This window comes from Oncorhynchus kisutch, linkage group LG1, assembly GCF_002021735.2.
Source record: "Oncorhynchus kisutch isolate 150728-3 linkage group LG1, Okis_V2, whole genome shotgun sequence".
Taxonomy (NCBI): Eukaryota; Metazoa; Chordata; class Actinopteri; order Salmoniformes; family Salmonidae; genus Oncorhynchus; species Oncorhynchus kisutch.
In genome coordinates, this window is record NC_034174.2 from 61,045,464 (window position 1) to 61,069,699 (window position 24,236).

The 24,236-nt window shown below is 46.0% G+C and overlaps 1 protein-coding gene across 3 annotated transcripts in view; it reads left to right on the plus strand.

Annotated features, from left to right (window-relative positions):
* Positions 1-2,331: 2,331 nt before the first annotated feature.
* The window catches only part of LOC109890032 (protein jagged-1b-like), a 30,309-nt gene continuing 8,404 nt past the window's right edge, over positions 2,332-24,236 (plus strand). For 2 of the 3 annotated variants that reach the window (XM_020481995.2, XM_031828687.1), the window contains exons 1-14: positions 2,332-2,695; positions 3,163-3,465; positions 9,300-9,357; positions 11,584-11,841; positions 12,640-12,700; positions 14,150-14,280; positions 14,607-14,726; positions 16,760-16,873; positions 18,559-18,672; positions 19,875-19,988; positions 20,734-20,780; positions 21,353-21,526; positions 22,252-22,402; positions 23,301-23,465. In XM_020481995.2, coding sequence (XP_020337584.1) covers positions 2,624-2,695; positions 3,163-3,465; positions 9,300-9,357; positions 11,584-11,841; positions 12,640-12,700; positions 14,150-14,280; positions 14,607-14,726; positions 16,760-16,873; positions 18,559-18,672; positions 19,875-19,988; positions 20,734-20,780; positions 21,353-21,526; positions 22,252-22,402; positions 23,301-23,465 — 1,882 coding nt within the window. In that variant the 5' untranslated portion in view covers positions 2,332-2,623. The remainder of the gene's footprint in view (positions 2,696-3,162; positions 3,466-9,299; positions 9,358-11,583; positions 11,842-12,639; positions 12,701-14,149; positions 14,281-14,606; positions 14,727-16,759; positions 16,874-18,558; positions 18,673-19,874; positions 19,989-20,733; positions 20,781-21,352; positions 21,527-22,251; positions 22,403-23,300; positions 23,466-24,236) is intronic. The other variant, XM_031828689.1, reaches the window with a different exon arrangement.

The following is a 24,236-nucleotide window of genomic DNA, read 5'->3' on the forward strand; positions in this document are numbered from 1 at the left end:
TGGAAAAGCATTTCAGCTGAAGCTGGTTGAAAGAGTGCCAGGAGTGTCAAGCTGTCATCAATGCAAAGGGTGGCTACTTTGAAGAATCTCAAATATTTGTTCCTCTGGAATACTACTAGCCACCTTCCATTATTATGAAGTTGGCTTTAGACAGCCCAGATAGGTTCCCATTCTCACAACTAGCTACCAATGAAGTTAGAGTAGCTAACTTGTCAAACAATCTTAGCTGGCATGTCTGCTGGCAATGTTGGTAGACTTTAGAAAAGCAAGCAATTACTAAATATATAAGACTCACAGTCCTTTCAATCTTTTCCCTAGATTTTAGCAGAGATGTGGAGAAGCATATTTAGGTTCTAGTCAGGAGGATACAGACAGCTCAAGAGTTATGCAGAGATATATATTCAGAAAAATAAACATTTTTTTTTTACATAGAATTAAGCATAAGCTTAAGCTCTAGACTATGGCTCTAGACGGCAGGAAAGCTCTAGACTATGGCTCTAGACGGCAGGAAAGCTCTAGACTATGGCTCTAGACGGCAGGAAAAATGTGTTATAGGTGTTTGAAAAATGCTAACCCATCCTCACATACTTTGTGGTCCCTCAGATTTTTGGGGAGAATTTGAGGTCCCCGTGCATCATGCACCCCAAAAATCTGAGGGAGTCTACATCAATATGAGACATTGGGTCAAAATTCTCTGGTTTGTAGAAGAAGCCTGGGGACAAAATATATCTATGGACATGTCATACAGTATATTCAGACTTCTGGTTGTAGCACATGCTTGCGTTGGATACAATTTTGTCATCATGCTTTTGTTCGCACATTGATGAGACTGAAGGGGCACTGGAAGGCCAAAAACACCAGATGCAAGTGGGCACCATATCAGCTTAACCCCTTAACCACTGGCTTCTGCTCCAATTACTTCTCTTTCTTCTTTGCCAGGAGCAAAGCAAAGCTTTCATCAGGATCATAGAGCGCATGCTGTCTCCTTTCCCTAAGTAGATTGAGAACAGAGTGAATGGACAAACGAAAACCGTCGCAGAGATTTGATCCCTGCGGGCAGCAGGTAGGCAGCAGCAGCCCACTTGCCTTTTCAGATTTAGCCGAATCACCGAGGCATTTCAGATTTAGCCGAATCACCGAGGCACGAGCAGAGAGGTTCGTCGTTTGGCCACAACCGTCGACTTAATCCATTGAAAACCTTTTGGGGCCTATCTTTGCCTCATTAAACCATCCTTCTCTGTTGTTGTCGACGGGTGAATGTCACGCAGTTATCCAGGCGACACTTACCCCAATGCAAAAAGGGGGGGTATCTCTATTGAAAAAAGGGGGTTGTCTCTATTGAGTAAAGGGGCCATAATCTATTCATGGGGGCTCTTTAAGGGGGAAGAGCCCAGCTGCTCTAATTTGAGAATAAAGACTGTCCCATCTTTGTCTCTATTTCATACGAGAATCAATGACCCCCCCCCCTGCTACACCCCTCCACCCTCCCATCGCTCTCCAGTGCACTCCCCATTATGTGATTATTTTCATGCTCAAATTTTGAACGTTGGAAAAAGGGCTCTCACAGTCACCGCAATAGGTGGATCCGGCCATAAGTCTCCCCTTACCATCACGGGCGCCCTCCTGGTTTTTCAATCATAATTTGTGGCACCACCACAGAAAAACAGCAAATCTCCTTATAGCACACAGCTGTCAGTTCGGGATTTGGCGATATAGCTTGGCTTTCTTTGTTGATGGGGCTCCACAATGGCCATGTCAGTGGGGTCAACTATAGGGGTATCCGCGACATAATACGATATTAATGTGGATCATATGGATCCCAGCTCACTGAAAATAGGCAATAGAGTATGAGGATGCAGGAATGTTCCTTGTCAAACAACACAATTTTGTCGGACATATCCCATGTACTTGTCAACAAGGGGTTTTCACATCATTGCATCATCTTGGTCAGGTTTAGTAGACCTATTAGAATATATAAATGTTGACCAATATAATCAGAATAATTAACTGTTGACCAATAAAATCTGAATAATTAACTATCTTGCTCATTACTACCAGATTGGTTTACACTACACAAGATCAATAGGCCCACTGCACGAGGGTTAATCTCAATGTATAACTATGAACCAAATGCTAAATACTTTTCTGTGTGCTCTATGGATTTATTTGAAAGTAGCATCCTTGTTTGATGGCACTTGCGCAGTTGATTGTGGAGTAAATACACGACGCACGATAGACGTGCATATTAAACATTGGGTGTGGCTTCGATCTCAGGGCCTCTCCCACATAGGAATATTAAACAGCGACTCATGTATTGCCCCCGCCCCCTCTTCCCCTGAACTTGCTGTAAAGTCTGGGACAGTCATTCGGACACAGACGTCGCTTTCTTAGCTCGTGGGTATTGTTGTATCATAGGCGATCAGAACTATATAAAGAAAAAGAACAATAGTCGAAAGGACAAAAGAGTGAGACAAGGGGGCAGGCCATTTTGCAGTGGAAATCTATGCTCTTTTGAAAAGGTGTTGTTCTCCACTCGTGCATGTTCAAATCGGAGGAGTATATAGAGCCGTAGGTCGGCCCGGACGTTTAGTTTCGCAGTGAACGGCACTATCAAACAGAAGGCATGATTTTGAGACTGAGTTCAATCTGTGTTGCCTTTTCTATTCATGTCTTCTTGCAATGCATGTGGATTAAGGTACGTGGATATTCAAGCAGACTTCTTACCTTTTGTCCATACAGTAATGCTCTAATTTGACAGTTTTCAACATGCACATTTTCAAGAACTGGTTGTGGCTTTAGGAGGATGCACTGGAAAACTTGAGCATGTTTTCATGTCGCCATCAATTTGATGTTCCAAAATAAAAACCCGTAACGCGTGCCTCTGTAAAATAACAGTATGGGAATTTCTTTGCAATAGTTTGTTGCAAGTTAGTGACTACAAATCACACAATTAGCGATAGTCGATATTAGCTTGTTAACTTAAACATTCGCTAACTGCAACACATCTTATCAAGCTTGATAAGATGTGTTGCAGTTAGCTACTTCTACAGTTGGAAACGTTCAAGCTTGCATAAATGTTGGTTGACAGTTTGAAATGAAGGTATCAAAAGGCAAGACACATTGAAATAAAAGTCATGTCGCTCTTTTTTTCCCAAAAAACAGGTGGCTGTTGCATCTGGACACTTCGAATTGCAAATTGTATCGATGCAGAACGTGAATGGCGAACTGCAGACTGGCGTGTGCTGCGATGGATCTCGGAATGCCGCCGATCGCAAGTGCACGAGGGACGAGTGTGATACCTATTTTAAAGTGTGTCTAAAGGAGTACCAGTTGAAGGTCTCTTCGGCGGGACCATGCAGTTTCGGGACGGCTTCTACACCCGTGGTCGGAGGGAATACTTTTTCTTTGCGGAGCATGAGGAGTGACAAGTCGAGGATTGTATTACCTTTCAGCTTCGCTTGGCCGGTGAGTTGATTGCGTAGTTATGTTTGTGTAACATGTTCTTCCTCTCGGGCGCGCGAGTTTGTTGAGAACTTGAACCACAAACAGTTTGGCTCAGCCAAGTCCAATTTAGAATAATGGACAGGAATACGCAACAAAAACGATGGGCAAATAAGTAACTTTTGGATATGCCAATGCCAGCATGTCATTTGAGGCTAGCAGGCTACAAGTGCATGAGCCACGACAAGACAGGAACGCTTTTAGAGGGGGTTACATTATTCTTACAAATACAGTATATTATAGTTCAATCGGATTGGCAGAGAATATGTCAAGGTGAGGTCGTCCATAAATTTGCGCTGTCTGAATACTCATCACTAGTGTTCTTGCGTCAGTTCTTGGGAATAGGCCGAAATTCTAAATGGGCAATTCCAAAGAGGTTTAATCATTTATGAAGAACTGTAGTATCGCATCATTTTACCAATGATGCGCTGCCTAAACGAGATTCATTCCACACTGTCTTTTCCTAAAGAGCGCGGCCAGTCGCCGAGCGTCAAACAATGGCTTCTGCAAGAATAGGCAATAAAACAGCTGGGTTATCTAGCCACGGCGTTTACACACAATGCGCTCTCAGGAAGCAGAGAATTCACTCAATGAACTCTATGCATTCCTCTGGTTGACCGTTCTCGTGTGTGTGTGTGCACGTTTTTTTTTACCATGCCACATTTTTCATGACTTGAGCCATCCATTTTGCCCATGTTTTGAGCAAAAACAATTCTGTGGCTTTGTGAGATTATACTGTCGTTTTGAGAATTGAGAGGGAAAAGTTTGAATGAGGTAGGCTAGATGTACACAGCAATTGTTTTCAAGGATTAGGCTATAGTTAACCTAAGAACATGACAATTAAAGTGGACTGACAATATTTCAATGCAGATAAGTTGCCCTGGCAGCATCAAAATATGTTTTGGACACAATGATGTGGCCCCCAAATGGTTTTCTAGACATGCTCCAATATCACTATGAAAAGACCTAGCTAAGAAGCCATTGTCCTATTGCATACTTCCTTTTCCATCCAATTTCTACCTAGCAATTTGGAAACATGTTTAATTTACTCAAGCTTGTTTGCCCAGAATTACCACAAAGAGAAGCTCAGAGGAAAAATGTAATGAAAGATTGGATGGGGAATTGGCATTTCTTTAATTTGTTGTTATACAATAACCCCTGTTTTGTATGAATTGTACACTTTTAACTCATCAGCATTCAATGAAGAGGTGCCAGGTCATCAATGGGATGAAGTGATTGGATGTTTGAGGGAGTTGCTAGGTAACGAGGCCTCCCACTGGGAGAAATGGAACTGGGAGCAAGGGAAAGGGAGGAGTGCACCTGCAAGGGGGGCATAGTTGATGGAGCCAGCTTTTTTTTCCCTCCAGACCCTTTGCTTGCAGTGTTCTCCATGGCTAGACCTAATGGATGAATAATGATGTGTGTTGTAGAAGGGCGTTGTTGGATTTGTATAGATTTTCACAGAATTAGGATCTGGTTTTTTTATTTATTTTTTTATTATAAAAATATAAAAATCTAGCTAGATTGCAAAGAGGATATTCCTAGAAATAGGGGGCTTTTGGAACTATGCCAACATCTTGTTCTGTTTAGTTGGTGGCACAGGGCACACGTGTGGACACTTGAGATTCTTGAATATTCCCAAATATTCCATAAACTGGACAGTCAGCCAGCATCTATGCCACTACTGTATAGGGGCAGTCGACATTGCTTAAGTCACAAAGGTCTGGCCGCGTATCCTCGTCCCTGACCTTAACACAGGCAGTATAAAGGCCTCTTGTTCCCCCACCGCCCTTTGTCAACCTGGGTCTGAGCGGTTGCGCTTGACCGGACCCAAGACATTCCATCTTTTAACCCTGCCACCCTATAGTAACTGGCGTGTTGAATGGAGCAGTCACCGTCCCCTTACTTCGAAGAAGCAGGGGCGTATTTATTAGTGCACACTGTAGCAAAACATTTAACAACGGAAAATGCGTTGCAACAAAAATGTGTTTCTTATTGGATGACTTTTGATAGGTCCCGCCCCAATTTGGCCAGTTTGCTTCTGTTGGTTCCTATTGAAGAATACACCCCAGACTTGGCTAGACGTTTTGGGCTAGGCTAGAGTGGCCCTGGGTCTGTTTTATAGGTCCACAACCCCGACCCCAAATTGGCACGGGCGAACCAAAACAACCTCACTATGTGCGTCAGTCTGTTTATTGGGCCCTCGAATGGCAGCCTCTTTCCGTGGCCAAAAGTATCGCCAACAACATCTCACTTGCGGTTGTTGAACTTTCATTCCCCCTTTTTTTTTTTTTACTCTTGCATGTGACACAAGCCACTGTTCTCCTCTCTTTCTTTTAGTGCTTGGAGAGAGGAGCTCTCTACTCTCTCTCTCGGCCCCTGGCTCGACGGCCCTAGCCAGACAGAAGCAGTGACAGCTTATGTTAACGGGGGGGGGGGAGGGGGGCTGAACAATAGCCTCGGCCCGGCCGGGCTGGCAGCGAGGATTATGGGAGATAATGGGAGGCCAGGACGGGAATAATGTGGCTGGGGGGGGAAGCAACAGGATGCAGCAGTAGACTCAGCAGTGCCGTGGTTCGTTCGGGGCTCCCAGACTAAACCGTTGTGCTGAAGTTGCCATTATTTTGAAGTTTGGCCCCTATTGCCCATCGGTCGCCTTACTCTCGTAATGCCGGTAGGCCTATTATTCCACCGCCAGCCAGCAGTCCCCAGAGCCCGAAGGATAGAGGCCAGTGGGGATAGTTGACTCTGACGGGACATAGACATAGGCCCCCTCACCACCCCCCCACCCACGGTCAAACAGCGGGCTGGAGTTCAGAGTGACAACATTGATGCTTGGATTTGTATTTTTCCTGTTCATTTAGTTTTCACTCTCACTTCTCAGGGAGAGTGAAAGGATTATTCTTAGTCTCACTGCTCTCTCGTTCTGTCTTTTCTCTCTCCAATCCATCGGTCTGCCTCTGTTTCCCCCCATCTCTTTTTCTGTTTCTCTCCATCCCTCTCTATCTCCCTTACTGTCGTAAAAGCCTCATCTGCCGTGGGGGGGTGGTGTATGTGTGGTTTGTGTTCAGGAGAGGCAGTGGGGAGTGCGTAATAAAGAGGGAGAGATGAAAAGGTGGCTGAACAGAGAGCGGTCCGGCAGTACAGAACTGATAAGCACACAGTGACTTATGAGGTGAGGGTAATCGGAACAGCCTGCTTGTATCTTCTCTGTATTTCATCTGTGCACAACACGTCCCGATAGAAGTTTTATTTTTAGTGTTTATGTCAAACTGGACATTGTGAGCCAACATGTATACGGGATATTTTAGGTTTCAGAAGCATTGAAAGCTAGTAAATGTCAAAACACTATGGGCCGGTTTCCTGAACACCGATTTTAAGACTAGTCCTGGACCAAAAAAAAACGACTTCAATGGAGAATTTCTGTTGAATGCTTTTTAGTCCAAGACTAGTCTTAACCTGTGTGTGTGAAACTGGCACCATATCAGTTGACCTTTGATAAAGGGCGTCTGATGGTGAATAAAGCATTACTTTTTGTATTTTATTTTTTTATCCACCGATGTGGTTTCATTCAATGTGGGCAACTATGATTTGATCTTTTCTTCCGCCAAAAAGAATAGCCTTATATCAGTTTCCCTTCATAGGTAGACCAATCAGGCCACCATAGCGTGAGCCCTACTCCTACCGCTCTGCAAACACAGGCACTTACTCAACCTGCCGACTCCCTTCCTGGACGTGCCCAGGCTTGTCTGCTTGTTTCACCTGCTTTTGAACTATTTTCCCACACTTATCTCCGCCTCGTGAAAGCGCTGGGCCGTGCCTCTTGTCCTAAACCAAAACTGGGTACAGAACATCTAGTTAGGCACCGTTCCAAAAATACTCAATCAAATTGCAGCAAGAATGGAGTGATGTAGGAGAGGAAGTGGGACAATGTTTGGAGAGGCACCACTAGTCAGGGGACAGAAGGGAGGGTGTGTTTTGGTTTCTTACCTGGCTGCTATTTACCGTTTTGGTAAATGTTACTTTGGCACTGTCGAAAGGTGGCCTGTACTAACCAAATGGGTTTGGGAGGTTTGAAATTCTTTTTCTTTGATATTTGTGAGGAAAGGACCGTTTTGAGGGGAGCTGTTTTTTTTTATTTAAGGACGGTGCTTTTAAAATGTGAAGTTAGCCAAGTGAAATTCCTCAAGCTTTGGATAGTAAAAGAAACTTGAGTTGACTTGGCTACCACTGTTTTAGCTCGTCTCCATTTCAATGGTTATGATCATGAATCATGATATGCATAATGGCTGCACACACAGTTGGAGCTGCTGTGTGGTTTTCCCCAAATCTTGACATCATCTGGATTTCCTGTGAGTAATAACCAGTGATTAGACTGACATCCATATAAGATAGCGATCAGTGATTCAATGGAACAATGTAGCTAGCTGCAGCCTCTGCTAGGCTGTGCAGTGCTATGTGTGCCAGCGAACCAGTGTCGTGTTTGTTTAAATGGGACAAAGTGGCAAGGCCATAAGCCCCAGACAAGAGGCCGGGCATGCCTCCAAGGGAGAGGGAGGCGAAAGAACGAGCGAGCGAGTGCTGTCTACCCCGACCGCCCCAACCCCCTCCCATCACCCTGTTTCCACCACCACACACTTTCCTCCCCCCTCTCATATTTTTGGAGCTTCATTGACAAGTGCTACAAGGAGTGCTCGTGTGAATGTTGGCAAGTGAGTGTCGCGAGTGGAGAGAGGCCCTCTGACTGGAGCCAAGTATGGACACACACTTGCATTCAGGCACGCACACACATTTGCGCACACACACAAATCAATATATTTTGCACCCAGATGAAAACTCATGATACTGTACACAACAGTCTCAAATGAATGAAGGCACGCATACACACACTCTGGCACACACTCCTTCCCTCAGCCCAGCCCTCCACGGCTCTCCGCTGTCCGTTATCCGATACCGGTGAGAGCGATGGGGGCCTTAAGAGAGACAAAGAGTTTCAAAGAGGTGCCGAAATAATGGACCCCCCCCCGTCTCCACGGCGTGCATACACACACTGAAATGGCCTTTTTACACAAACACACACACACACACACACACACACAGCAGAGATCTCTATTCTAACTATTACAGCGCCCTCAAGTCACTCCACACAACTACTCGCGGTGCACTGGAAGGGAAAAATAAAGGAAAGGAACCCAGGATGTTTTTAAACAATGCCAGCGGTTTGCTCTCTTTATCGCCACCCCTTGAATTCTCTATCCGGGGGGAGGGGGTAGGAAAGCGGTGGGTTAGTTTTGGGGTGGGTTGCTGTAAGGGAGAGTGGCTTAGCCCGACCGGATCAGAGGGCTGCTGGCGCCTCGGGGGGGCCAGCCGTGCTCTCTCTAATCTACAACATATGGAAAACGGCCAATGGACAGACTGAGTTAAACACCACCATACCCACTCACTTGCGGCTCGTGTGCGCTCACGAATGGGAAGGAGTTTGGCTGTATTTACACTATTCCCTGTGACTGTGTGCCTATAAAACATTTACATACTCCGTTGTTATACCAGATCTAAGAACAGTTATTACCTCAAATGGACTTTCTCTCCCCCAATTCTTTATATTTCTGCTAATATGGTCTGTGCGTTCAAACAGTAGGTTAAATAAGAAGTAGCCTACAGCCAACTCTGTTAGCAGGAACTATACAGAAAGGAATCTAAAAGTAAACATGTATCAGCCAGTGGTGAAGGAGTTAACGCAGCTGTGACTTGTTTTACCTGACACCTCTCTCTATCTTATCAATCTTATCTCTCTCCAGAGGTCCTATACATTGATCGTGGAGGCCTTGGACTTCAACAATGACTCTTCTACGGGCAGTGAGTATTATCCCCCACCATTATGTTACATCTCTCACTCTCTCTGCTCCATTTGGTTTCACATTACAAAAGCAACATGACCCCGTGACCTGGAAGTGGTGGTCCCAGGACAAAAATAAGGAATCTGTAATGCGGTTACTTGCGTGTGTGTAAAGGGGCAGAGATGTGTGTGTTGGGTGGGGGGATTAATATATTGGTAAGGGACATTTGGGGGTCAGGGAAATTATACTTGTGCTTATAAAAATGTTTTTAAAGGCTTTATGCCTGATGGCAGCTGCATTCCCCCCCCTGCATTTGAAAGGCCATTGGTTGGCATTACTGACCAACAATGGGCAGAACTATCAGCCATAACTATCAAGCATGAGTCATTCCCTCTGTCTCTTGAACTCCCCTACTATCGATATGGCTCTCTATTGCGTAACATTACAATTGTCTCATTCAGAAAACAGCGACGGTAGTATAGACTGGTAAGGGAGTGAGTGAGGAGGAGATGGGGAGAGATCACACTACAGATTTAAGAGTTGTTTGTTTTCAGCCCGACCGTTAGGCACTCAGTGGGAGTTATGGCTGTGTGTTGCATTTGGCATCCCTCAGGGAACCATTATAGTTCCAGTGTTAATTCGGCCCCAGGGTACGCTGACCCCTGTCCAGGTGTGCTTTGGCCCAGAAGGAGGGGGGGGGGGGGGGGGGGGGGCAGTTGTTCCACCACAGCCAAGTCTACATCGAGCATGAAACTAAGCATTGCATTCGGGCCAATAAAGGCCAAATGCGAAGAGGTTAGTGTGAGGTTGAAGACTTTATTTTTCGAAAGCCCTCCCACCGGCAAGCACACACAAGAAGACAGCTAGATCAATGAAAACGTCTGCCAAGGAAGAGGGCCAAACGGGGACAGGCCAAATATTGACCGTCTCGCTCAGCATCGACAAGCAAAGTGACCTGGGTACGTGGCCAGTTAGCCTCCAATAAGCAGACTCATTAAAAGCCTATCACAGTTGTGATGTTAATGCTAGCCAAATACACTGCTATGGCTAACCTTAGTCTAGAGTTGGCGTCTCTAAATTGTGCTTACGTAAGCTTAAATTACAAGTTACCGAGGTAACTATCATGTCGGTGCCGACTTGACTCATTGCCCCGAGCAGTATTCATCACGAAACTGAGAGGTTTAAATGTTTGGTCAAAGCTCCAGGATGGTCCAGTACGGTTTTCTTGAGGTTGGCTGTATTTAAAAAATATGCTACGTTAGCTCTATTTCTCACACCGTCAACTGTCTAGGAATTTCCTGTTTGATATGGTGGGTCACAGTTTGCTTCCAGGTCGTTTTTTACATTTTTATATATATATATATGTATATTTGGTTTGAGGACCCTGGGTTAATTTAGTCTGTTATTTCGCCTAACCACAACCCCCTCGCCGTCAAACTATTCCGGGCCTCAGGTAGTGAGAGGGTGTCACCTCACCCCGACCACACTTTGCACTCCACCGGCGAAATACCACATTGTAGCTCAGGATTCTAGAACGGCCTGGAATATTACTACTATGGCCCGCCACTACAACTAACACCGCCGTAACAAAGCAGCTTTCCCTCCAAGAAAAGAGGAGTAAACAAACTCGAAGCTTACGTTTTTGTTCGTTTTCGCACCACCTTGTCAAAGCTCGCAGAGGCTGAACGGAATTTAAGTGGGCAGATTTTTTTTTTTGAATTTTCTATTAAAAAAAATGCGTTGGGGTTTGCATTACTGCCTTTCTATATTTCTAGAACGCCAGAGGGTTTCTTCATGGAAAATGGGATTAGGAGGCAGTGCCCCAACACCGCGTGACATAGCTGCGCTGGTATGGTAGGGATGGCGTCCTCTCTCCCTCGAGTGCTGACCCCGGTGAGGTAGAGTTTGTTTGGGTGCAAGGGTAGCAGAGGGTGGCGACGTGGGCAGGGACAGAAGGGGGTATCACTAATGTCTGTTGGCAGCAGTAGATTTGGATGACAATTCATGTTTGGGCATTTACCCACTGATATTGGGAGACCCTGTACTAGTAAAGACCGAGAAATCTCCCAAAGCAAGACGCTTTGTCTTGCTGAATGGGCATTCTCATCCTCATGTGTTGACATCTGTGTATATCTTGTGTCTGTTTGAATGACTGCATTTATGTCTTTGCCTCACCCTTATGCCCATGTGTTTCCTACCAGTCCCTCTGACTCCTCTCTCTCTCCAATCCATTTCCCTCCATCAGGTGGGGGAGGCGAGATGATCGAGAAGGCCGTTCAGTCGGGCATGATCAACCCCAGCCGCCAGTGGCAGAGCCTGAAGCACAACGGGCCGGTGGGCCAGTTCGAGTACCAGATCCGGGTCAGCTGCGATGAGCATTACTACGGTTTTGGCTGCAACAAGTTCTGCCGTCCGCGCGACGACTTTTTTGGCCACTACAACTGCGACCACAACGGCAACAAGACCTGCCTCGAAGGGTGGTCCGGACTAGAATGCAGCACTGGTAAGAGTGGGGTTTAACCAAAGTAGTTGTCTGTAATTTTACAGCAACGTAAAGCCAAACGCTAAGGCCATTTTTTTACCACGAGGTTAGACTGTTGAACAAAGCTCAAAAGGCATTGATAAGTGACATTCATCAAGAATCAATTGGAATATATACTTTAAATGATCAAAATGTTCTATAAATAAGTGGGCCTTTTAAAGGGCAAGTTGTGCTTTAGTGCCTTTCTGTTAGCATGCCATCATTAAGGCAAGGAAGGGAAGTCCAAAACTAGCGAAAGTGACAATGGATTGCAATTGTGTAGAGGTGAATCTGACCAGAGAGAGAATGAACACTAGACTAAATGATATCATTTAGGGGTGGGGTCAAGCTGGCTTCTTCACCCATTGACACCAGGGCATATTGTCTTAACACAGCAGATTTTGGCCACGGCCGGCCTGGCAGGCTTGTACAAATAGTTAGCGTTGCCGTTTGGAATTTGGGCTGTTTGCAACGCACCAGCGCACCCCCTAGGCCTTAGTATCCTAGCGGGGAGCGATGGCAGAGCTCTGGGATAAGTCTTGGATTTTGTAGGATTACTGCCCCGGTTGGAGCTTAGGACATTCCCACGAGTTTGGAGATGAGATAGGGGAGGGGGAACTGTCTGACATCATCATGCTGACTCTTTGTGTTTTCTCTTTCTCTCTCTCTCTCTCTCTCTCGTCACTCTTACTTTTTTTCTGTGAATTTCTTGCTGACTCTCACTGTCACCCCACTTGGACTTTCTCTTTTATTTCCTCCCTCATTTTCTTTCTCTCTCAGCTATTTGCAGGCAAGGCTGCAGCACTGAACATGGTTCCTGTAAATTGCCCGGAGATTGCAAGTAAGCACCTATTTTTTTTAAATATATATTTAAAAAAAAAAAATTCCGCTAGCCTAAGTTAGTAAAACGCTCACTGGAAAGTGCCAGACTCAGAATCTTGCTGCAACTTGTTGTCACAGCAACATCCTTGTACCACATGGAAATAATGCCATTGGCAGGGGGAATTCCCAACACCATGGGTTCTGCCCACTTTGGATTGGCACCAGAATCAATGGAGACGTAGTCATTTTTGGCAGTGTCTTCGTTAGATAACACTATATGTTCTACACAATACTATACGTGGTAATCAAAGTCACAACCCTTGATCATGATGTGGTCATTAGGCATCAAACAGACTGAAGCAGGAAGTGACTGTTTAAAATAAAATAAAATAAAAAAATATACATTGCGTGCCCTAATAAACACAACCCGATGAATCCCCCTCCCGTTATCCAGAGCTGTGAAGGGCCTGAACCTTTGCGTGTTTTGGGAAGGGAGTGTATGTGGGGTGGGTTGGAGATTATCGCGACCCCTCTCGACCCCCTTTGCGCACGTCTGCCGGGGGCCCCCAGAGTGGTGAGAGCTTAATGGTGGCGGTGGAATCTGGTCTCGAGGACCTCTGTCAAATTCAAAGGATTTATTTTTTTCTTTCACCTGTCTGTTTCCCCCACCCTCTTTCACCTGTCTGTTTCCCCCACCCTCTTTCACCTGTCTGTTTCCCCCACCCTCTTTCACCTGTCTGTTTCCCCCACGCTTTGATGTCGTGTTAGTTAGCCTTTTCAGTCTCGCAGCCAAGAAACAATCGAAAGCGGTGCTAGGAGACATTAGCATGTTGTGGAGATTCTGGAGAAGCTTTTATCTGAACTTGAATACACATCTGATTTTTAAGGAAGGCCGGAGTGGAATGGGTACTTTTGAGGGTTTCACATTTCCTCCATATTTGCTAGATTTTGCAGCTCTTTTGAATTAGGTAGGAGATATAGATATATATATATATATATATATCTCCTACCTAATTCAATATATATATATATATATATAAATATATAAATATATAAATATATAAATATATAAATATATATATATAAATATATATATATATAAATATATATATATATATAAATTGGGTAGCTGGGATAATTATCCATTGCCTCAAGCAAGGGTGGGGTGGGATGGGCATGGATACCAGGGATGAATTATAAGGGATGGGGGTGTGTGTATATTTGATTCGCTCTGTTATGACTCATTTGAGAAGCTTTCCCCTGCTAGTTCACTGCCCAGACAATACGTTTTACTTACTCAAGGAGCAGCCTTAGCCCTACCAAACCCATTCCTGTGTGTGTTAAAAGATTGTGATACATTGTCTGTGTTTTTAAGCGGGATAGTGTTGAGCACTGAACAAGTTTTTTTTGTTAAGCTCGGTCATCCCGGGCATTGAGTACTTATCGTGTGTGTGTGTGTGTCCTGCAGGTGTCTGTACGGCTGGCAGGGCGAGTACTGTGATAAGTGCATTCCTCACCCGGGCTGTGTGCACGGAACCTGCGTGGAACCGTGGCAGTGCCTCTGTGACACAAACTTTGGCGGCCAGCTCTGCGACAAAGGTAAGCATACACATGCAAGAATCGCAAATGCACAGAGGTATACTACAAAGCGTGATCATTGAGTTGGCCAGCTAACTTTGTAAATGACCAGAAATAGGCCTACTGATTTTCTGGTTCATTAAGAAAGCTAAACTTATGTTTTTGGTTGTTTCAATCACAACATGTCAATTTCAAGCTTATCTTAAAGAAATGTATTTATTTGGGCAAGTTAGCAGGCTAACTCATTGATCCTGCTTTGTAGTATACCCCCCTGGTCTGTAGATATACAGCTGATAACTGGTGCCCTCACCAACGCACACTCACACTTTTCCCTCCCTGTCTTCCAGACCTGAACACATGTGGTACGTTCCAGCCCTGTTTGAACATGGGGACCTGCAGCAACACTGGACCTGACAAGTACCACTGTGCCTGTCCTGAAGGCTACTCTGGTGTCAACTGCGAAAAAGGTGAGTCGCCTGACACGCACACATACGTGTACTTGCGTGTGTGTAAGTCTCTTGTAGTGTCTAGGGTCTGGTTCCACTCAATGTTTCGTCCTTATGAGAGTGAAATTGGAGTAGTAAACAAGGTAGGATAAGAATAACTTTATTGTTCCCAGAGGGAAGTTGGTCTTGGGCACTCAAAGCGCAGCTGATCTACTATGCTGGAGATTTTTTATTTTTTATTCTGTCTCTCTGCTGTCTCCCACTCAATCTTTTGTATTTTGTGGTGAAGACAGAGAAAAAGGTATTTGTTTTCCCAAGACCAGTCAGTGAGATCCGAGTCATGTGGTGAGACGGGGTTGGAAGTCGAGGGGTCATAGTTCATGGGTTGGGGGGGGGGGGGGGGGGGGGGGGGTCAGTCCCGTGCTTAACCCCATCCAGGGAGGTTCCGTTCGTAGGGCGGTCTCCCGCGTCACTCCGGCCAGGAGGTGACGACCTCATTAAGGCGTTGTCAAGGGAAAAGGGAACTGGAGGAGACCCAGTAACAGAGCTAACCTTTCTATGAGGGGGGATTGTATTCTACCTTCAACAAATCTAACAGTTACCTCACATCTTCAAGTTGTTTAAATGTGTCAGTTGTTTAAATCAAGGTTGGTTTCTATAAAGTTTGAGTTTTGATCATAGGAATGAGTTGTATATGTAAATATTTTTGAGTTGAGGACGTTTCAATGAAGTTGGGTCGAATTCGCTCATTAGGATACGTAGATGTCCCTTGTTTTGTGTGGGGGTCAATGGAGACATGACTCAGCTAATTGAGGAGGAAGCTCCCTGTAGGCGTTGTCAGTCAAACACGCCCGCTCTGTGTTTGTCTAGGACAGTTGCCACCTCTGTAGCGAGGGTTTGAAAACTATTGCCGGTCATCTTGAGCGGGAGGGAGTGGAGGAAGGAGGGAGAGAACGAGGGAAAGAAGAGGGGGATTCCAGCTTCCAACCAAGCCTGAATTCTCCTTTTCTTTTTCTCTCCCAGCCAGACCCAACAACATTAAACCCCCCCCCCTCCTGTGCTCCTCTCCCCCCCCTCTATCCCCCTCTCTTCCTCCCCCTGCCCCTAGCCTGCTGACACCAATCAACAGTCTTCTCCCTCTCGCCTCCCCCCTCGGGGGTAGTCCCAAATGGCACCCTATTCAGTGCACTGCTTTTGACCAGGGCTAATAGGGCTCTGGTCAAACGTAGTGCATTATATAGTGAATAGGGTGCCATTTGTGATGCGGGTCAGTCTGCCTGCCAAGGAATGCAGAGTACTAATTGATTTGAGCGGAGGAATCCGTCGTGACTTGTGAGTTAGCTATTCTCTTCCCTCCTGTCTTTTCTCGTCCTCCCGCGGAGGGATGGACAATGATTTGCGTTCGGGTGGAAGTCATGGCGCGAATGCTCTGCGGGTCAGCGTGCCATGACAGACGTTTTCCTGCTAGCTGGCTAGAGTTAATGCTAAGACTATAGGGCTAGGGCCCTGGGCGGTTAGTGACATGGGAGAGGGGATGTTTTTTTGTTTTTTTTAACAATGTAGACCTAGTGGGGGAATGGACCCTGTCTTTCTGTCTCTCGCTTTCTCTCTGTGTATTTTATTCTTTGTCTGGCTGTCTTTTTCCTCTGAGGAAATTTCTCTTGTTCTGTTTATTTCTCTTGCACTCAGCACTCTCCTTTATCCTTCCCTATCTCTCCCTCCCTTGTCTGTCTCACTCTCTCGCTCCTCGTCTTGCGGTGTGGTCCAGAGCTGGTTAGTGAGAGGTCAAAGGGGCTTTCCACTCCACTGGCTGTAGCCTAGCTGGGCCAGAGAGAGCCGCTGGGAACCGACAGCAGCGAGGGGGGAAAACCCACCCCACCCTCCTGCAGTGTGAGAACTGAGTTTAGGAGTTTAACTCTCTCGCTCTCTCTCTCCTCTCCCTCTCTCTCCTCTACCTGCTCTATCTACCTTTCTCTGTTCTTTGCCTTTCCCCTCTCCCTTTTACCCACTCAATCTATCTATCTCTCTGTTTCGCTCTGTCTCTCGGTCCATAGCAGAGCATGCTTGTCTGTCGGAGCCCTGTTTTAACGGAGGGAGATGTGTGGAGACCAGTCAGGGCTTCGAGTGCCAGTGTGCCCCCGGCTGGAGTGGCCCTTCCTGCAGCATCAGTAAGTAATACATTATAGTGTGTAAATTCAATATTATACTCAGTGGGTTTACCCTTGCACATTCACCGGGCCTCTAGCACTAGAGAAGCCTGTCCTCGTTGGATTCCCCCTTCGTACCAATGACATCTTTTGGACGTCAGTACAAAAGCAATAATGGCATTATAATGAATGTGTTGGTTTTATGGCGGCAGTCAAAAATGGTCCATTGTCAGTTATTGAACACATTATTTGTGGCCTCGCTCGTGCTTACAGCATGGTGCTCATCTTCACGCCAGTTGGACCTTATTTAGTTGTTATCCCTCGTTCTAACAGTCATCACACATTCCCCCCGCTTGCTTGCAACACTTCGCACAAACGAGTCGCTTGCAGCTGAAACCGGTTTTGTGGGTTTTATTGCGAGCTCATCTGCCCACCTGGCAGTTTCTCCTTGGCTTTGCGCAATTCCTCTCGTGGAATCTTCGCTGCTGCCTCGACACCCCCCTCACGTAGCCCGTGTGCTCGACTCCCGATGAAGTCTCTCCTGCTCATGGGGTTCATGCACTGCTTAAACAGCACGTGTGTGTTGATGGCAGCCAAGACAAGCATGTTGTAGAACACCGTGAAAGGCCAGCGGCAAGTTCCTCCTTTCACTGTGTACAGCTGTGCCATTTTGATCCCAAAAATCCACAACCTATGGAATAGAATAAAGTAGAAAGCATTAGGATCTTTTTCTCACAGGGAAAAACAACGCGTGTGATACAGTAGAGCATAATGTGTTGTATAAGTTGATTTATATATGGCGATGCGCACAGTGGTAGAAAAAATACCCAATTGTTATACTTAAAGTCACCCAGTAAAATACTACTAGAGTAAAAGTATCAAAGTATATTTAAATATACTTAAGTATCAAAAGTACAAGTTGATGCTATACATTTATTTTTTATTCCTTATATTACGCAAACCAGACGGCATGATATTAAGCTCCCGCCTCGCTTTGTTCAGGGTGCCAACCAGGCTTGTTTTCTTTGCGAGCAACTTGTTCGCCAATGACGGTGACGTCAAGAAATTGTCAGTGTTGACATTTCTCTCCGCTACCGTTTTTGAGATTATCATTTGAATAGATGAATAGAATAGAATGGCTAGCTCTGTTCTTCATTCACAACTGGTGATTGCATAGTTCGCTTCCCCTCGCTCATCAACCCATTCTCCCCCATCATAATTTACTTCATTTTTTTATTTCTTTTTTTCAGCTCTTATGTGTGAAATTAGTTTCCGTATAGTTTAGGTTCAGTTTCGAGGCAATTATCAGGTGGATTATCAACTAGGCACGGCACCTCCCAACTGTCGAGAGGAGGGGATCAGGCCCTACTATCGGGAGAAAGTAGCGCAACGGGGGGGGGGGGGGGGGGGGCGACCATACAAAACATGACATACCCTCCTAAACCTGCTTATAACTCCAGTTCTTTTTGTGATTATTAATAGGGGTTAAGATTCTAACAACCACATTTTGTTATATAGACTTTATTTTGAAAAAGTCCATGACGGCGGGGACTTTAAAAAATAATTGTAAAAAAAAATATGTGTATTATTTTGAGTCATCAAGACACCATCAGCCTTTCAACAAGCGCTAAAGACCTAGCCATAGTCATGGACGTCTGATTTGTCATTCCACGTGTAGCCGTAACACACTTGTTTCCTCCCTCCAGATGTGGACGAGTGTTTGCCCAACCCCTGTGGCCACGGGGGCACCTGCCAGGACCAGGTCAACGGCTTCAAGTGCACCTGTCCCTCCCAGTGGAGCGGCAAGACCTGCCTCATTGGTCAGTCAGTCCTCTATCCCGTAACACCCTGCACCACCTCTATCATACAGCCACTGAGCTCTCATTCATCCTCTATAATAAAAAATAAAAAACATTTACCTCTTATATCCCACAAAACCCAACTCCTATTGTATCCCTTTTGACACAGAAACAACTGAGTACTTTTAAATCCTACAAACCTCTACCTTCTACCTCACAACAGCCTAGTCCTCTATCCCACTACCACCTATATATCCTATAACCTACTACCATATAGAGAGAGTATTGATCTCTATGCACACTACGGAGTTGATAGATTATATACTGGTACAGGGTCAAATATCTCCTCTCTCTAATGGTTAAAGTTAGTTTCCTAGATCTGTGGTTGAGGCCAACTTCTAACCACCTTGCTACAATTAGAGGATGTCCTTAGCGCACAGATCTAGAACCAGCTTACACTCTCCAAATCTGAACCTTATCCATTAGGGGGTGAGATCTCAAAACGGACCTTTTTAGAAAAGCTTCTAAGTGCAAATTCCTCTTCATCATACCACCCTTGACTTTTGATGGCGCTCTAGTGTGAAGATTTGGAAGCCGGCATGCCAGGATGGGGGGTGAAAGTTCCTTCGACATTCCATTCCATGGCTGCTTTTGGGAATCCTCAGGGCAGGGATAAAGTGGGGTTTCCTAAGCCGGGGGATCATCCTTTGAGGAATGGCAGTGTGTTTTAAAGGGCTTAGAATGAGGAGCGAGAGGATGGGTGCCACTAACTCTATTCACTACTGCCTTAATTCTCTAACTACCCCCCCCCCCACTCCTTCTCACCCTTGTCTTCCCTTACGCCTCCTCTCCCTCTTCCTCACCCCTTCTTAATGTGAGGAGCAAGAAGATAGGTGCCACTAACTATTCACTGCTGCCTTGATCCACTACCCTTCACTTCCCGGCATATTTGTGTTTGTCCCCAATTGCCTTTTGCCATGGGGACAGGCTCCGACGCGGTTTGAATGCAAACCACAGCAGACCACCAGAAAAGACCATAGAAATATAATTTCTAGAATAGGCATCCCCAAGTCAATGGGTGGGTGATGGGGGAAACCATTAAAATATCTATTCCTATGGCTGCCGACCCCTCGCAATCTCATCCCAATCCCCTTTAACAGGAATTAAGGAATTAAATGTTTATTTTTCTGTCTTTCTGACCTGTTTGTTTTTATGGATTTCAGACGCCAATGAGTGCGAAGGCGACCCCTGCCTGAATGCCAACTCCTGCCGCAACCTGATTGGAGGGTACTTCTGCGAGTGCCTCCCTGGTTGGATGGGCCAGAACTGCGAAACCAGTGAGTGTTTTCAATGAAAAGGCCTGTCACTTGTTCTAATGCAGGGGTGGGCAAGTCTGGTTCCAGGAAGCAGCGGGGGATACAGGCTTTTGTTCCAGCACAGCGCTAACATGGGTAATTCAGCTAATCAACTAATCATGGTTGGCAATTGAAAGCATGATTAGTCGAAGTGTGTTCGTGCCTGTGGTAGAACAAAAGCCTGCTCACCCTGCCATTCAATCTCTAGAGTCCAAAGTTGCACACCCCTGTTCTAAAATGAAGAAATGGCACTGTCAGGTGCCAGTAGCTACTTTAAGCAACTGTTGTAGGGCCAGTTTTGGATGCGAGTTCATGAGAATGACGGCTAGGACTGAAGCTGGCACAGGGTTTCTCTGAACCTGGACTAGTAGTTCTGGAGTGGTCAGTCTGAAAATAGATGACCGAAGAAAAAAAAAAATAATAATACACTTTTTTAAATTTATTTTTTATCTCGAGTCATTGTCTGCTTGCACAGCCGGGCAGACGATAATGTGCAGATAACATGGGCGCTCAAACAATTGTGTGAAGCCCCAGTGCACTGGGCCCGCATGAATTGCACCTCTCCCCACCCCCCCCCCACCCGTTCTCGAACAAGTGTTATCTTGAGGAAGCTTGTCGGAAATCTTGACAAGAAAGCCTTATCAAGGCCTCGCCTCGGCGGAGCTCAAATTGTATACGTTTTATAATTTATTTTAATTTATTTTATTGTTACAAATTGTTTCCGCAGATATCAATGACTGCCTGGACCAGTGTCAAAATGGGGGAAAATGCAAGGTATGTTTATTGGGTTTCTCCCAAATGGCATCTTATTCCCTATATAGTGCACTACTTTTGACCAGAACCCTATCATGGGGAATAGGGTTCCATTAGGGACACATGTTTTATTTTTCCGTAATGTACCGGTCCTGGTCGAAATACATATTCCGGACACTTCCTGGCATATTGGAGTTGTTTTTGGCTTCTTTCTCTCGTCTTCCCCTCTTTCTCCCCCTTTTTCCTTTATGGCAGGTTTAAAAATGGCAAACTGCTGAGACATGCTTTCAGAACACAGGCATGACAGAGTTGCTCGGGCAATGCTAACAAAGAGAGGGGCAGAAAGACATGAATGCTTGTGTAGGAGGGGAGAATGGGAGGGAATAGGCGGAAGGTCTTCATGACTACAATAGATCAGATTACCATAAACATTCTCGTCCCCTGCCAGGAAAAATAAATCTTTCTTAATTCTTTTCCAACCCTTTCACAATGGCTTGTTTTCCTCACCGCCCTGTTCCATACCTCCCACACTCACCCCCAACACCCTGTTCTCTCTTTATTTTTTCCTTTCTCTGTTTTCCTCCCCTCCCTAGGACATGGTGAATGGGTACCGTTGCGTTTGTCCGTCGGGCTTCGGCGGCGAGCACTGCGAGAAGGACGTAGACGAGTGCGCCAGTGGCCCGTGCTTGAACGGCGGCCGTTGCAAGGACGACGTCAATGGCTTCCAGTGCCTGTGCCTGCCCGGTTTCTCTGGCAACTTCTGTCAGGTGAGCAGAGATTGGCACCACACCCCCCTCACTGTGCCCAGAGCCCACCCAGAGTTGGTCCAAGTCACCTTAAACCACAACACTGATCCAGGAGCAGATATTGCTCCATCCTTGTAATGGTTAGAATTGGAGGTAGTATAAGCTGATCCTAGATATGTGGTTAGGGCCAACTTATCTTGAGTAAATCGTGAGTAAGTTGCAGTCACCTCAAACCACTGATCCACGGTCCGATACCGTATTTCCCCATACCTTTTTAATGGTTAAGGTTGGAGATGGGGTAATCTGATCCTAGATCGGTGGTTAGAGCCAACTTTCCTTGACTACCTCCCTCTCTCCTGTGTGAATCTCCTCACCATAATATGTTTTCATTGATATCCTCTTCAGTTGTTTCCCCCCCATTTTTTTCCCCCCCCATTTTATTTTTTGATTTTACTTTCCTTCCCCCCACTATAATCGCACCTGCGTTTCTCTCTGCGATTGTTTCTCTTTGCAACTCTAAACTGGAGCTTTGTCGCACCTGTTAACACTTGTGAACCTTCCGTCTGGGCTAAGTCTGTCTTCTCTTTTCCCTCCAACTCCCCACCGCTAAGCGTTTGTTTATGGTTCTTTAGCAGGTTTCCGTGGTGAAGTCCACAATGGGTTATTATGGAAAAGGTAAAATGGCAGGTATTACTTTACATGGCTTGTGTCTAAACCGTTCTTTGTTTTTGTTCTTGCCTTCTCAGTTGGATATCGACTACTGCATGCCGAGCCCATGTCAAAACAGGGCCCAGTGTTTCAACCTGGCTATTGATTACTTCTGCAAATGTCCAGAAGACTACGAGGGCAAGAACTGTTCCCATTTGAAGGACCACTGTCGGACCACACCATGCAAAGGTTCATATTTGCGTTTTGGTTTAGCCTTGTGCAGTCTTTACAGTACTGTAGAAGTCGGTTTTCAGTGTTAGCCTAGGCAGTTTTGGCTAGCTTGGCTAATGCTAATGAAAGCTAATCCCCAAAATTTTAGGTCACTTGTCTCCCTTTGCTTTTTTTATAGCCAATTGTAAATCTGAGAGGGGGGCTTTTTAGCCCGCAGAGTCTGTAATCTAATCTGCTAACTCAAGGCCATTGTGCTGGGTGTGTGTCACACCATTGTGTGTGTGTGAAGACCTAGGGTTAGCAAGCCCGCACGGCACTAACCCGTTCTCCGCCGGGTCCCCCAGGGCCTCGTTACCATGGGAAGGGTTAAGGTTTGGTTTCATGTTTTCGAGTCGCTACTGCTGCCAGACTATGTTTTTGACAAGACACTCCCTTCAAGAACACCCCCCACGCCGCCCTCCTGCTTCTGACAAATTGCCTCTGCTTCTTAAAATGTTCCTCTCCTCCCTACTAGACTTTGTTCGTCTCTCCAAAACGCCCCAGAAAAATCTGGCAAAACTGTGAAGTGCTCTGTGTGATCTTCCTGCTGAATACTCAATAGACCCCCTTAATTTTCTCACTCTGTGCCGTGTGTATGCACGCATTTTTGAGAGCGTAATTATGACAGTCTACGGGTTTATACCCTTGTACTTAGTTTAACTACTTTTATCTATACACACCACAGATTGAAGAAATTAGAGGGCCTTGGCATATGTTGTATCTATTGAATATTTATTTTATTGGAAGCTGTGGCACCCAAAGCGTTTGAAGGTTTATACGATGTGTGGTAACATCAGTTCTGTGCAATGGATATCAACATTTATGTGATTGCCATATATGCACACTGTCCTGACCTCGCCCTTTGTTTCTCCCTCAGTGATTGACAGCTGCACGGTTTCCGTGGCATCCAACAGCACCCCTGGGGGCGTGCGTCTGATTTCGTCCAACGTGTGCGGGCCCCACGGGCGCTGCCGGAGCCAGGCTGGGGGCCAGTTCAGCTGCGAGTGCCAGGAGGGCTTCACCGGGACATACTGCCATGAGAGTAAGTGACTCCCCCAGTCCCACCAAGGAGTGAAGAACGGTAGATGAATGGCTGGAGGATGGCTAGGGAGGTGGATGGATGGATGGAGGATGGCTAGGAAGGTGGATGGATGGAGCCTTTGATGGATGGTGGCTGGCTAATGTGTGTATTAAGGGGTCAATGTGGGGGTGTGAGTGAGGCATAGATAGAGGGGGAAATGTGGCAGAATTGTGAGGTTGAAGTGGAGAGGGCAGATAATGGAGAGAGAGAATGTTATTGCAGGGGTGGTAGAGGATGGGATGGGCCCTTTCCGACCATAAGTACACCACAAGAATCTCCCTCCCCGTTATAAGGATCATTCCTGTTTCTTGGCGTGATCTCTGTCACGACACATGCATCCTTGGGTTCAAAGCGTGCTCTCGCTCCTTCCAAACCCGGTGACTTTGTTCTCACCAACAGTTCTTTCAGGGGAGAGTGGTGACCCCTTGACGATAATTATTAGCTCCCTGTTTGATGGATGGCTGTTTTTAGCCTCTGGCTCCCTAGCCCAGAGAGGTCAGGCAGGCTAGCCCTGGCCCTACAGTCACTGTGTTATCTAATGGAGGCCCCAGGCGAGGCCTATGCTGTCTCTCAGACACAGGCCTTGATTAATGACCCTGCTCAGCCTTTGCTAGCCTGTCAGGGGGTGGGGAAGTTGTTAAATGAAGGGGGCTCCATGCCTCCCCACCCCTAACTCTCATTCTCTTAAGCCAGGAAGTCTGCCTATTCTTGCCCGACCTTGTCTCTCCCACG